Source organism: Panthera uncia, chromosome X (assembly GCF_023721935.1).
Source record: "Panthera uncia isolate 11264 chromosome X, Puncia_PCG_1.0, whole genome shotgun sequence".
Taxonomy (NCBI): domain Eukaryota; kingdom Metazoa; phylum Chordata; class Mammalia; order Carnivora; family Felidae; genus Panthera; species Panthera uncia.
In genome coordinates, this window is record NC_064817.1 from 102985553 (window position 1) to 102999452 (window position 13900).

Below are 13900 nucleotides of genomic sequence, written 5' to 3' on the forward strand. Positions count from 1 at the left end.
GAAAATGGCTAGTCCTTGAATTTACCACTAAATTCACCAAATTAATACACTGAATTCAACTAACATTAATTTCAGGAAGAAAGTTTTTACCTTACCCGCACCTAAAAAGTTATTTCTTTTAAGAAAGGGAATTTTACCAAAAAGATGGCTGAAGCTAGTCAACATGAGTGAAAAGAAATGCGTCATGCTCAGACAGAGAGGAACATCCAAAAATAGCCTAGGCTCTCTTACACCTCCTAATGGTTTCACACATGAGGGGTAGAGCAAACCAAGAAATATCTTGAAGTTTAGTGGGGTTTGTCATATATTTATATTTATATACTTATATATTTATATACACATATATTTATGGATCTAGCTTTAAGTAAATATCACTCTCTCTCTCTCTGTGCTATCTTTTTACAGCAGCCAGAGCAGACTCATACAAACACTAAATAACTTATAGCTATATCTCATCAAATCTAAATAACTTATAGCTATATCTCATCAAATCTGAATTCTGATTTTAAGTTAACAGTTCTTGTGAGACTAAGACCAGTTTCAGAGGATGAAAATCTAAGCTGCCTGAGATCACATTTTAAATTATTTAAAACCTAATATAAAACCTTACAGAATAGTTCAATAACAGTTGTAGGTAGACAAAAGCTTATCATTTAACCTGAAAGCACTATAATTAGCTTTACTATCACCAGTGTTGGATAAACACAGAGGGCAATGAGGCATTTGAGTGAATGGCTTGAGAGGAACTTGTGCTTCGTAGATATTTCCAGGGCAAGAGAAAGCAACAGTGAATGGCCCCTGTCTTGTGGCCTGGCATCAAGAGGTTTGCCTGGCCAGCTCTGTGAAGGCCATCCAACTCTGGTACAGCAACATAAACCAGAGGCTTATAAGGTTTCAGTTGTTACAAACATATCAGATGCAAACACTTTAAATCCAGTTTTGAATGAATGAGGTGGAACTGATGGCAAATGCTGAGAGCTAGGAAATGGAAAAGGTAAGGCTCAGAGGGTAGTATCTCAATTATGAATGAGAGGCATTTATGAAAGCAGTCTACACAAATGTGTTAGCTTGTACCACTTCAGCCACTAGTTTGACCAAATTAGAGATTACAAAAGGGACATTGCCAAATGAATTTACTTTGAAATAGAGGCTGGGGGTGGGTGGGGAGAATACTGTAATTCTGTGGCTTTTTTGGACCTCCTCAGAAGCATTCAATAAAATGCCTTTTCACAATAAAAGTCAGGTTGATCATTTCTGACAAAACACAAAAATTACGTTTTACCTAAAATGATCTAAAATGGATGGTATTCAAGTTCCTTTTGCTTGCTTATTCAATGTTTACTGTTTGAGACTATCTTGTTAGGTCTGCAGCACTGAAGCACAATATAATTTAGCATCTTAAAAAAGAATTATGAACTTGGCAAAAGTTTCAAAGAAAGGGTTAATGAGAAGGATCTATAATAATTAAATGTATGATAGCTTTAGATACATCTGGTAGGGCTTCAACAGTTTGAAAGATGAGATCTGAGGGCTCCCTAGTGACTGACAATGTCCCTTTGATAAATACCTAGAAAGCACATGCTGTGAATACTTCACTGTATTCTAATGGATCAAGTTTTCATTAGTACCATGGTCTCACCCACCCTACCCCGAAATATATTTTAGTGTAAGCATCTTACATAATAAACTCCTGCCCCAGTGACTGTCGCTCCTACAATTAAGAAGTATACTAGGCTGCTGCCATCTTTCACGGGAGCACCTGTAGACACTAGTGATCTAGAAGGGGATCCTAGGTGATGACACTGCACAACTGTAGGTAAAGATAGGGCCAAGAAAGAAACAAAAGGAAATAGAAAAAGCACTAAGTATTAATGAAGAAGCATTCAACACAAAGGCAGGGAAGGATTTTTGGTAACCCTGTGCTAAAAAAGAAAAAAAACATGCTGCGCCAGGACTAGAGGAGAATGTGTCCTTCCTCAAAGTCTGCTATCAGAGTTCACCTATTTCCTATTCTGAGTCAATTCACAACTGCAAAAACTGTCTATTGGTGCATTTGGGAGTCAGGTCAGTCAATCTAGGTAACTTCAAGTAATTTTCACACCCCTTTTTTATAACCTAGTGACCAAAGAACAAAGATAATTTCACTGTCTTATCAGTGTGGAAAGAACCATACACCGTATGTATGTGCCATACACCGTAATGGCATCCAAAATTTGCTCTTGGGGAGTGAAACAGCTTCCTTCAATCAAGGGTGATAGTAGGTGTTATCTAAGTTGGTTCACTCAACCTTACGTGATCCAACTTTAGACTGATCTGCTTAGTCACAGTAAACCCTGCCAAGTTAAAAACAAAACAAAACAAAACAAAACACCTATGGAATAATTCCTCTGTGACCAACAAAGCTGATCAGAGTTCATTTAAGGAGACAGAATTGTGTTAATACTACATAGCATTTAAAACCATATTTCTCACCTCACACAAATTCCATTCTAAAAGTGGAGATACTAGGCCTACTTCTATAATTGAGTCTTTGGGTGAGATTCAGGGATAGTTTTCCTTTTAGGAACATTTAATAGTTTGGATTGAAAGCTGTTGTTGTTTTTTAATGTCTATCCCAAGCCGAGGAAAACACTGAATATTTGACAAATGGGTCAAAATCAAATATTGTGCTAAGGAGCTGCAATGAGTTCTGACCTATTCACAGGTTAGTGTGTCATATCTAAGAGAAAAGGTACAATTTTGTAGATTAGTCAAATCTAAGAAAACGCAGTGGCTTTCAAGTAATGAGTAAAAAGACAAGTGAAAAGAGCAAAGCTAATCAACATGAGATTAAATTTCAGTCATTCCCATGTTGGCTCTCACAGGATGTTAGATAGTAGGCACTTTAAAGAAGGCTTTTTGGAAATTTTTGCAAAAGGAGAAAGGGGAGTTAGTTGCAGAAGTGTTAAAGCAGGGGAGTACTGAGTCTACTAATGGGAGCTGTCTGGCAGCTTCTTTACACACGCTGCTTTTCTACTTACATATGCACCAGCTCCTATTGTTGATAAGCCCACCATAAGGACTAACACAGAATTATCGATTTTGCCCCCTGATGCACCAGAGCTAGCCATTTGTCTTGTCATCTGGAGTTCTAGAGGAACATGCCATCGCTGGAACAAGTTGCCTGAGGAACACAATTCATTAAGACACACACACATACAAAAATAAAATAGTTAATACACGTTTATGACTACAGGTCAATGCACTGTAGAAGTCAAGACTTACTGCCCACTGGGCTGCATGATGTTACTGTTCAATGACCAAGAAAAAAAATAATTAAAACTGTATGAATACTATAGATACTGAATCCTCAAACTTAAATTGTTGGAGACTTTAGGAGTATAACTGAATGCTGCCCAGGGAAGAAATTTACAGCTTACAGAAAAGATAATGAAAAACCAACAGGCAGTTCATCAAACACTACTACTACTCTCTTCACATCCTCATCACAAATGAAGTAAACACAGAGAGGTGACTGAATAGATACAAAAAGTGAACTACAGGCTACCTGGGACATTCATTGGAACCACCACTTAAGGAATAATCTAAATGGCTGGCTCGAATCCTGCACAAAATAAGAAAACCCCACAACATAATCGAACCTGGACACAATTCAGTCTTTCATGAAAGGTAATGTGTCCTGGAAGATGGAAATGCTAAAGCACAAAATAAGAAAAAAAATTAAGTGGATTTATCTTCTCCAAAGAACTAAATAATTTCAGATTATAAAATATTTTCTAGAATGACAAAATTTTAAATATCCATCAACTACTTGGCTGTTAGTCCTCCAAAATAATATAAATATTATGTTGATGTAAAACTCTGTATATCCATGTAATTACCTGAGGAATATAACAACTCTCATACATGGAAATGAAGGAAGGTGTCAGAACCTTCTCTGCTTCTGATACTCCTCATGTTGACTACCGACCTAGAGCAGGGGTTTGGAAACTTTCTGTAAAGGACCAGATAGCAAATATTTTCAGCTTTGCAGGCCATACAGTCTCTGCTGATGTTGCACAAAAGCAGCCACAGGCAAGATATAAATGAATGGGTATGGCTGTTTTCTAATAAAACTTTATGGGCACTAAAATGTGAATTTTAAATAATTTTTGTATGTCACAAAATAGTATATTTTTAATTGTTTTCAGCTATTTAAAAAATGCAAAAATCAATCTTAGCTCAAGGGGCATACCTACAAAAGCACGTGGGTTTGGCCTGTGGGCTGCCATTTGCCGATGCTGATCCCGATCTAGGGCAGTGGTTCTAAAGCTTGAGCGTGCATCAGAATCCACTGGAGGGCTTGTTAAAACACAGATGGCCAGACCTACCCCCAGTTTCTGAGTCTGGAGATCTGGAATGGGGACTCAAGAATTTGCATTTCTAACAGGTTCCTAGGTGATGCTTATGCTGCTGGCCTGCACTTTGAGAACCAATGGTCTAGAGGCAGATAGATCTATTCCTGGTCTGACCAGGCTTTGAAAGACAAACAGAATGGGCACTGGTTGTAGCATTTCATAGTAGAAATATGGAGCTTTCCTCCTTGCTTCCACAATTTCAGGGCACAGAAAAGTAAAAACAGAGTCTGTAGTCTCTTACCTGAAATCCTCAGGAAACTGTATTCCAGAGCTCAGAATTGTTTAAGTATATAATACAGATACCATACCGTAAATAACACTCAGCACAGTGAGGGGCAGCAACCCACAGTCACACACATTAATGTTTCCCTGACAAAGTTGACTGAGTGGGATGAACAAAAGATTTAATAAGTAGCCTTTCTCTCCAGTTCAGGTCAGGTTTCACTGGCAAATGAGTTACAAAAACCTGATTTTTTGAGTCCTATTTTGATTTCTGAATTACAGATAAGAGACTATAAATCCACACCCATAGAAGTGAAAATGTATTTTTCTTTACTGTTTTTATTTCTTACCTGCTTTAGAATCCTTCATCGCCACATGAAATAAAATAGTTTATATTTGGAAATAACAAATCATGAAAATAAAAACATGCAGGGGTGGAGAAGCTTATCTCAATATGGGCAAGCTTTTGAATTTCAGAAACCCATAGAATGATTAAGCACCAGAAGCAGAAACTGACAACTCTCAGAGCTTAGAAAATGAAACTGGGTAGAAAAAGTTCCACGCAGTTTAGTTCAATGAATTTAGTTGTGTTCCCCACCTCCACCATACGTTTATTTATTGAAAATAAGTGGCTTTTTAAAAAATTCCGCTGATTATCCCTCTAGAAGATCCTAAATCCAGATATAACAAGTTTGTTTTAAGGTAATGATACTAGTGTTTATTCTGTTTTTGCTAGCTTTTCACAAACTGATAAAACTAAGAGTGTAGATTTGGTAAAGTTCAGCAGTTTTTGCCTTGATTTGCCAAAAAAAAGACACTTAAAAGTAAATTGAGTTTTTAAAAAGTCAATTGGTTAACATTTAAAGTACCGCCTGGAAATAAATGTAATACACTATTATTAATAAACCATTTTTACATACCTACCAACTGATTTTAATTTTGTAAGAGGTGTTAAGTATTGGATGGATTGTTTATATTCTCCCACCCCCAGTCTTCTTTTACCCATAAAATCACTCCCACACCTCTCCCCCATAGCTTCAAAATTTTAGGAAATTTTACATCATGACTAAACATGTCTTTTCACTTGTCCTGCCAAAGTGGGAAGCCAACTTACTCCTTGACTTCTCATTACAACACCAGTCTGAGATTTTCTGCAATCAGACCACACAGAGAGGTAGCACTTCCTTCCTCATACTTGGGACTCAATTTTTTTACTTGATACATTTATATTATGATTGCCATTGTAGCAGTAATTAGCACCTCTATCACATAATTATCATTTCTTTTTAGTGGTTGGAATAATTAAGATCTAGTCTCTTAGCAAGTCTGATTATAATACAATATTGTTGTCTATATTCACTATATTGTTCAAGGATTCAATTCTTGGGGGCGCCTGGGTAGTTTAGTTGGTTAAGAATCCGACTCCAGCTCAGGTCATGATCTCATGGTTCCTGAGTTCGAGTCCCACGTTGGGCTCTGTGCTGACAGCTCAGAGCCTAGAGCCTGCTTCAGACTCTATGTCTCCCTCTCTTTCTGCCCCTCCCTCTCTCATACTTTCTCTCTCTCTCTCTCTCTCTCAAAAATAAACATTAAAAACAAGGACCCAATTCTTGAATTGTTGTTACAATTGTATTTATTGCCTAACACATAGTAGGTGTTTGCTCAATAAATATTTGTTGTATTAATGAAGGAAGGAAGGAAACACAAATTCTTTCCAATTCTATGGTAATGACTGAACAATTTGAAGAAGTCTTTGCAAATAAGTTTTAGCCAGATCTGAACATAGGGAAAGGGAAGGAAAAATCAGATAAAAACAGAGAGGGAGGCAAACCATGAGAGACTTTTAATTCAGAGAACTGAATTAAATTCTGAATTAAATTCCTCTGAATTAATTCAGAGGATTGCTGAAGGGGAAGTGGCAGGGGGGCGGGTTGGCTAAGTGGGTGATGGGCATTAAGGAGGGCACTTGTTGAGATGAGCGCTGGGTCTTTTTTTTTTAAACAATTTTTATTTTTATTATTTTTAATTTTTTTAATGTTTATTTATTTTAGAGAGAGAGAGAGAGAGAGCGAGCATGAGGAGAAGGGCAGAGAGAGGGAGACACAGAATGTGAAGCAGGCTCCAGGCTCCGAGCTGTCAGCACAGAGCCAGTTGTGGGGCTCAAACTCACGAAGCATGAGATAATGACCTGCACCGAAGTCATAGGCTTAACCAACTGAGCCACCCAGGTGACCCTGAGCACTGGGTCTTGTATGTAAGTGATGAATAACTGGGTTCTACTCCTGAAACCAATACTACACTGTATGTTTACTGACTTGAATTTAAATAAATAATAATAATAATAAATTAGTAAGCTCTTAGTAACTACAACTACAGACTAGCATTAGAATAGTACCTAAATTGGCAAGTTCATTTCTGTAGATTTCATAATCTCTTGTTTTCCATACTCCCAGAAAGTGTTTTCTAGAAATACATCCACATAATTGAGGCACCTGGAATCTCAAATAATTAAGAGGTCTATATGCTCTTGAGTCTTATTTTCTGAATGTTAAACTGATTTTTCTGACATGGATAAAACACAAGACAGGACAAGCCTACACGGTCTGTCCACTGTAGCCAGGTATCTCTTTATAAGGAATGCGACAACTATTTCCCTTTATCAACTCCCCCCCTTTCTTTAGCATAAACCCTTGCTGTTATTTTAGACGAATCATAGTAGTAATAACTACAGTGCAGTGTGAACCATTCTGAAGAAAGGCAACAGAGGAAAAATGATTTAAAGGACAAAAAAAGAAATCTAACTCTGTTCTACAAAGTTAAGTCCTTCACAGTACTAGGGCTCTGCCACTGAGAATTTACCACGTGCCAGAGACTGTACAAAGCACTGAGGACACAAAAATAAATAGGACATAATCCTTGGCCTCAGGTAGTGCAGTAGCATAGGAGGGACAATGGCTGCCACTATTCTGAGTATCAGAAAATGGGATTAACACAAATCACAAGAGACTCAAAGTTGCTCAGTCTGTTTTCTTTAAACCTTAAAACAGTATTTCCCAAATTTGCCTGATGATAAGAATTACATCAAGGGACCTGTTAAAATATAAATTCCCAGGGGTCTCTCCAGGACATTCTCATTCAGTAGGCGTGGGGTCAGCCCTCTTTGATTTACAAGACCAGGCAGCTTTTGGAAACATGATCTAGAAAAAAGTTACAATATGCTGCAACTCCCTTAAAATGTTAGAAAATGCCTAGACAATATAACTTATTAACTGGATGCAGAAAAGGCTGACTTGCCAAAATTTTTCTTCTGGAAAGCTTTGCCTCAGCAGAAAAGAGTGGGGAATAGCTCATCTTCTGGGCTTCAAAAAAAAAAGTGTCATTTGGCAGTTCCCAGTAATTCTAGATCCTTGCCCACAAGGAGTCCAGTTTCCTTCTTAAGGAGGTGAGAATTCTTCTGATTAGAGAAAAATGGTTCAAACATTTGACCCTCAGGTCAAGGGTTGGTGATCAGTTTGATCACATGGGCAACACAATGTTTGGTAACCTAATAAAATACTACAGAACAGAAAATATCCATTACCTAACCTATCTGCTCCTCAGTGCTGAATGCAGACATAAAGTAGTCACCATTAACTGCCTTCAATCATTTCTGGAAAGAGGCAGAGCATCCAAATAAAGTAAATAAATAACAGCAATTATGGTTTTAAGGCAAAAGGTAACATATAATGAAAATGAACCTGACAATGGCGACAGATGTGGATGAGATCATTTCAAGGTGGGTTTAAAGTTTGGTAACATCTTGACAAAGAAATGGGGGTGGGAGGAGAAAAGGAAAAAAACGAAGGGAAATTGGCATATAAACAAAGAGCGCCTCTTCTCCACCTATGCAAAAACATACGGCAGATGCTACTACTTGAAAAAGAAACCAGATTATAAACAATAATAAAGCTAACAAAACAGGGTTAATTCCTAAAATTATATGATTTCTTTTTGAAATTGTAACCCCACCCCACCCATTTCTAAAGGCATATGATGTTGTACTCTGGTGCTTGGCCAAAGGACAAAGAATAAGTGTATACAAAGACATGGATGGATATGTCAAGAAGTCAGAACATATTCTACAGCAGACTGCTTTCAAACAAAATCATGCAATGGAAAAACGTCTGTATTTTTTAGTAGTTTTAACATCACCAACCACCTTCAAATATCTAATAAATCAATTTAACATTACAAATCCATATTTATTTAATGAGAATTTTTGGTCAGACTTCAGAGTACTGGTAAAAATTGTGAGTTTTAAGCAAAATAAGTACACAGAGTTTGAAAGGCTAGTGTGGATGAAAATCTTCAGCTTACCTAAGTTTCTGTGTAAATTTATGTACAGCTTACATAGAACACTATCGTTTCAATGCATAAAACCCATACAGATAACACCATAGATGGCATATTAGCTTAAAACCTAAAGCAGAGGTTTTTAAGTTCCAAGAGCAATATGTTTTAGGATGTGTCCTCAGATACACCCATTAGGAAACGTTTTCTTGAGGCATAGCAACTGGAAAAACTTTTCAAATGCACATTTGCAAAGACTAACCATCTAAGGGAAATATTTTCCACATCTTATTTTTAAAGCACCCAGAAGGTGGTTCTGCACTGGAAAGGCCTCGAGGATAACTCCTTACATTGCAAATGTGAATGTCACCAGGTGATCATTGAAAAACAGATTTTAAAAAACCCAGCACCTCTTACAGGTGGATAATTCATTACCCCCACTAAGTTGTGCAGGTTGAAAATGAGCAAGCTCAAGACATGCTCAGATAAGTACATGGATATCTCATGCAAGGTGGGCTAAAGGAGAATCAGATGAATTCTTAATTTTTTGAGGTCAAATTTAGGAAGCAGTATGGAGTTGTGGCAAGTGGATTAGGGGCCTAGAGACCAGCAAACTATCCTTTGCTCTACCTATTAATTAGGTATGTGACCTTGGAAAAATAATTTCACCTTTCTGTGTCTCGATTTATTATCTATAAAATGAGTGGGTTGAACTTTACCACAAAATCCCTTCCAGCTCTAAAATTTGGGGAAACAACTTCACGGAGGACAAACACAATGTGCCCTGAAAACTGTTTCTTTGAAGAATTAAAGACCACCAAGAATTACACGGACCAGACATCTCATTAATTCTGAGAGGACTCTCCTGGTGTCTGGCGCACAACCGAACGACTCCTTACTTGAACTGCGCTGCTTCTGTTTCACAGGGCGCTCAAATCTATGGATCTCATCTGGAGTTTGGAAAGTAGAGCAGGTAATATCCTCATTTACAGAAGGAACTAAGGCATCGGGCTTAAATGTCTTGTTTCAAGTCTCACAATCAGTAAATGACAAAGTCTACTTGACCTCATTGCTCTAAAAAGGCGGACTAGGGGTGGCCGGGAGGTGGCACTGGACAATACGAGACAGCTAGCTGTTCTGTCATCCCTGAATAGCAAACCCTCCTAGGAAAAGGCCTCAAGCCGACTACTTGGTTCAAAGCCCTTGAAGGTCAGGTCGGCACGGCTTGTGAAACTCAGGGTTTGGATCCCGCCATTCAGAATTCACGCGGCTGTGAGTGGGTTAAGTTTTTCCCGGGAAGGAGGCAGGGGGAGGGCTGCGAGGCACAGGGAGCTTATGGAACCCTGGCCCTTGGTCTGCGAGGTCGGGGTTGCCCGGGATGGGTCAGTCACCTGGGAGCCGGTTCCGCTGCCTCGGGCCTCGGACGCACACTGTCCGCACCAAGGGCGCCAGCTTCTGCTTGAAGGCACCCGCTGCCAGGTTTCCACACCGGAACATTTCGGCAACCGCTACTCTGCACCTCCTCCTTTCCTTTCTTCTCACGGACCGACCGACGGGTCAAACACCGTGGGCCCCGACCCGCTCCCCCCAGCTCCCTTCACACGCACTCCACGCTGACTCCTCCTCCCAGCTCCGGGAGAGTATTGGACGGTTACCCTGGCCAGCTAGAGCAGGAGAAGGGGGCAGCGCGACTGTCGGCCTAATGCGCAGGCGTAGTACTCAGCGCCGCATTGCGATTGGCTCGCACGGTGAGAGATTTGCGCATGCGCCTAGCTGGCCGCACTATTGCAAAGACCCCGGCCGGAGGTTTTTGCAAGTTTCAACGGGTTGGTGGTAAAGTGTTCCGCTCATCGAGTTTGGAAAACTGTCCAAGGAGGGAGCCGTGGAGCCACTTTGCCTGGCGGTTGTGGCCTGTGCTGCTGCCGTGGCCATAGCACCGCATTTTGTTCTGTCTTAGGCTGCTAACTACTAGGTACTAAGCCTTCCGGATTCTCTGGCTGTATTCCACTTCCAGTTTTTCCATAGGTCTGAGCCAGAGCACCTGGCTTCCCAGATTCGGAGTGGACTTCCGTCTTTTACAAATTGCTGGCACTTTCCCACCCAGTCCCTTTTTCTGCAAGTAATCCTTCCGTGCTCTCTTTCCCCATATCGTTTTTTTTTTTTTTTATATTGTGGAATTTTATGTCCTAGATGCTGTACCAGGTACTGCGGATAGTTTCCTGTTAGGACTTCTGTGCTTGAGAGCAAGGATGCTGGCAAAAAGAGTTCGTGTTTCACCGAGAAATCCTCAGCAGGACTTTAGAGTTGTGGGAGGAATAGTAGGGTGAGGGGTTGAGTGTAAATAGGTGTTTTGACTCTCCCAAATGTAAGCTAAATTGGAAATAATATTTGACTTTATGCAAAATATAAACGTGCCTTTTCCAAGGTTTGGGGTTACTTATTCATTTAGCAAGGATTTAATGAATACTTGCCACTTGGACTGTACTACCAAAGGGGCTCTGGGGCATGTGGAAAAGTATAAAGTGGTCACTAGTTAGGGAGATGACATATACTATCATTTAATTCTCACTTAGGTAATAAGAATGACTAATTCAGAGCCAGAACAAGAGAAACTGTATGGGATGGAGTAGCTACGGAAGGACTTCATGCAAGTGGTTCTTGAAGTGTGTCTGGAAGGATGAGTAGTAAAATTCAAATAGTGGAGGAGGAGGAATGATATTTCAAAGGGTTGACACATTGGGACCAAAGGTAATATTTTTAGTGGTTAAGTACTCCTTGACTTTGGATCCAGTCTTCCTAAAGGTTGAGTCCTGCCTCTACCACTTGGGCAAATCACTTAACTGTGCCTCACTTTCCTCACCTACCAGTCTCATAGGGTTGTTGTTTTGAAGATTAAATGAACTAATATTTGTAAAGTATTTTAAAGGAAACACCATGCTGTTTAAAAGGCTCAGAGGTATAAAACAAACAAACCCTAGCATATTTTCAGGGGACAACTGCCTCAAATACCTACTAGGAAGTAGATAAGGACAGGCCAACATGGTGGGACCAGATGTGACCTGGCAAGAGTTTGGCGCTAATCTTGTAGGTGATGAAGTTAGTATTATTATTTTGTATTTGAGAGAGAGAGAAAGAGAATCTTAAGCAGGCTCCACGCTCAGTGTGGAGCCCGACGTGGGCGCTTGATTCCACAACCTTAGGATCATGACCTAAGCCGAAAGCAAGAGTCTGATGCTTCAACCAATTGAGCCACCCAGGCGCCCCTAGAGAGAGAGAGAGAATATATTTTTTTAAAGACGTGTATTCATTTTTGAGAAACAGCACGAGCGAGGAGTGGGAGAGAGAAGGAGACACAGAATCTGAAGCAGGCTCCAGGCTCAGAGCTGTCAGCACAGAGCCCAGTACAGGGCTCGAACTCACAAACCATGAGATGATGACCTGAGCCAAAGTCTGACACTTAACCAACTGAGCCATCCAGGCGCCCTGAGAGAGAGAATCTTAAGCAGGTTCCACACTCAGCTCAGAGCCTGATGCACGGCTCAATCCCACAACTCTGGGATCATGATCTGAACTGAAATCAAGAGTCAGATGCTCAACCAACTGAACCACCTAGATGCCCCTATTGTTTTTAGTGGAATAGGGATAGAGAATGAAATTACAAAGGCCTCGTTTTTGGAAGTTTAACCAAGGAAGCAGTCTTAATTGGGGGAAAATAATCCAGGGTTCCCTTATTCATTAAAAATAATTTTCAGAAGTGCAGGCAATGGGTGACTTTTTACCTAGGACTGCTTTGGGGGATAAATATTGAAAATACCAATTACACAATAGGTCGTTAAAATTGTTTATATTTATTTAATATATTAAATGCCTAACATTGATATTTATTGCTATTTCTAAAAGCCAATAACAATAATAAATATGGAATACAAAATCATATCTGTTGGTGACAGAGGCTTTGGAAAACAGTGTCAAACTGATGATCAGGTACCTATGAAAACAGCTGGGTGTATTTGAAAGTCCATCATTTAATAATGCACAACTAACACAAAGAAAAGGTGGTGTATAGCACATTTATTTTTGCAATAGATGCAATGAGGTACTTAAAAAATCTCTTTAATGAAAAATTATATTTCATCATTTTTTTTGCAAAAGCAATATACACACAACAACCTTACTTCCAAAATATAAGTGGAATTTCCCCCCAAATCTCACCCCACAGAGGTAACAAACGCTCTTTATTAGGGTATGGAGCCCATTTTGAGATACCATAATGCCAGAAATCAATGTTTCTACCTTACAAATATATAAACTCTCAGACATAGTGACAAGTTTTTGGTGGAAGCACACATGTAAATAGTCTTAGGAGGATGTAATGTTTTTATATCCCTCAGAAAGTGAGCACTGATTCTGGCTGTGAGTTGGCAGAGCTCCTTTCCACTCTACCTACTGGGGTATGACTAATTAATACTTACTCCCCTAACCCCCTGCTTTATAGCTACTCTTCTGTAGATAATGTTCACCAAGAGCATTACAAATGCAGAAGAGAATAATGCAGGAAACTATTATTTATATATCAGCCAATCAAAAAAACAAAATACTGCACATGAAGATTGCTATTCATACTGTACAAGAATAATTGGTATTTATAATGATGACCTTGGATTAGCCAACTAAGATTAAATCCTTCTCGAAATGGTTTTAATATTGAATAGTATAATCTAGGGTTTTAGAGTGACTCTAGGGTTTAGTGAGTGACTCATATGTATGAGAAGAGTTAGCTATAAATATATCTGCTAACTCATCTAAGAAAGGTTATTAACTAGAAGACCCAAGTTTTCACAGCCATCTTGAGTAACTTGAATTTGGCTGAGCAATCACATTCCAACTTGCATATAGATCTATCACTGATGCACTGAATTGTTCTTCTCATAGTGGGAATGGATTTAGTCACG

The 13900-nt window shown here is 39.3% G+C and overlaps 1 protein-coding gene across 2 annotated transcripts in view; it reads right to left on the reverse strand.

Annotated features, from left to right (window-relative positions):
* The window catches only part of AIFM1 (apoptosis inducing factor mitochondria associated 1), a 31457-nt gene extending 20851 nt beyond the window's left edge, over positions 1-10606 (reverse strand). The window contains exons 1-2 of one of the 2 annotated variants that reach the window (XM_049644280.1): positions 10340-10606; positions 1680-1810 (exon numbers count right to left, since the gene is read on the reverse strand). In XM_049644280.1, the coding sequence (XP_049500237.1) occupies positions 1680-1810; positions 10340-10445 (237 nt within the window). In that variant the 5' untranslated portion in view covers positions 10446-10606. Of the gene's footprint in view, positions 1-1679; positions 1811-3020; positions 3164-10339 lie in introns of both variants that reach the window. The other variant, XM_049644279.1, reaches the window with a different exon arrangement.
* Positions 10607-13900: the final 3294 nt, after the last annotated feature.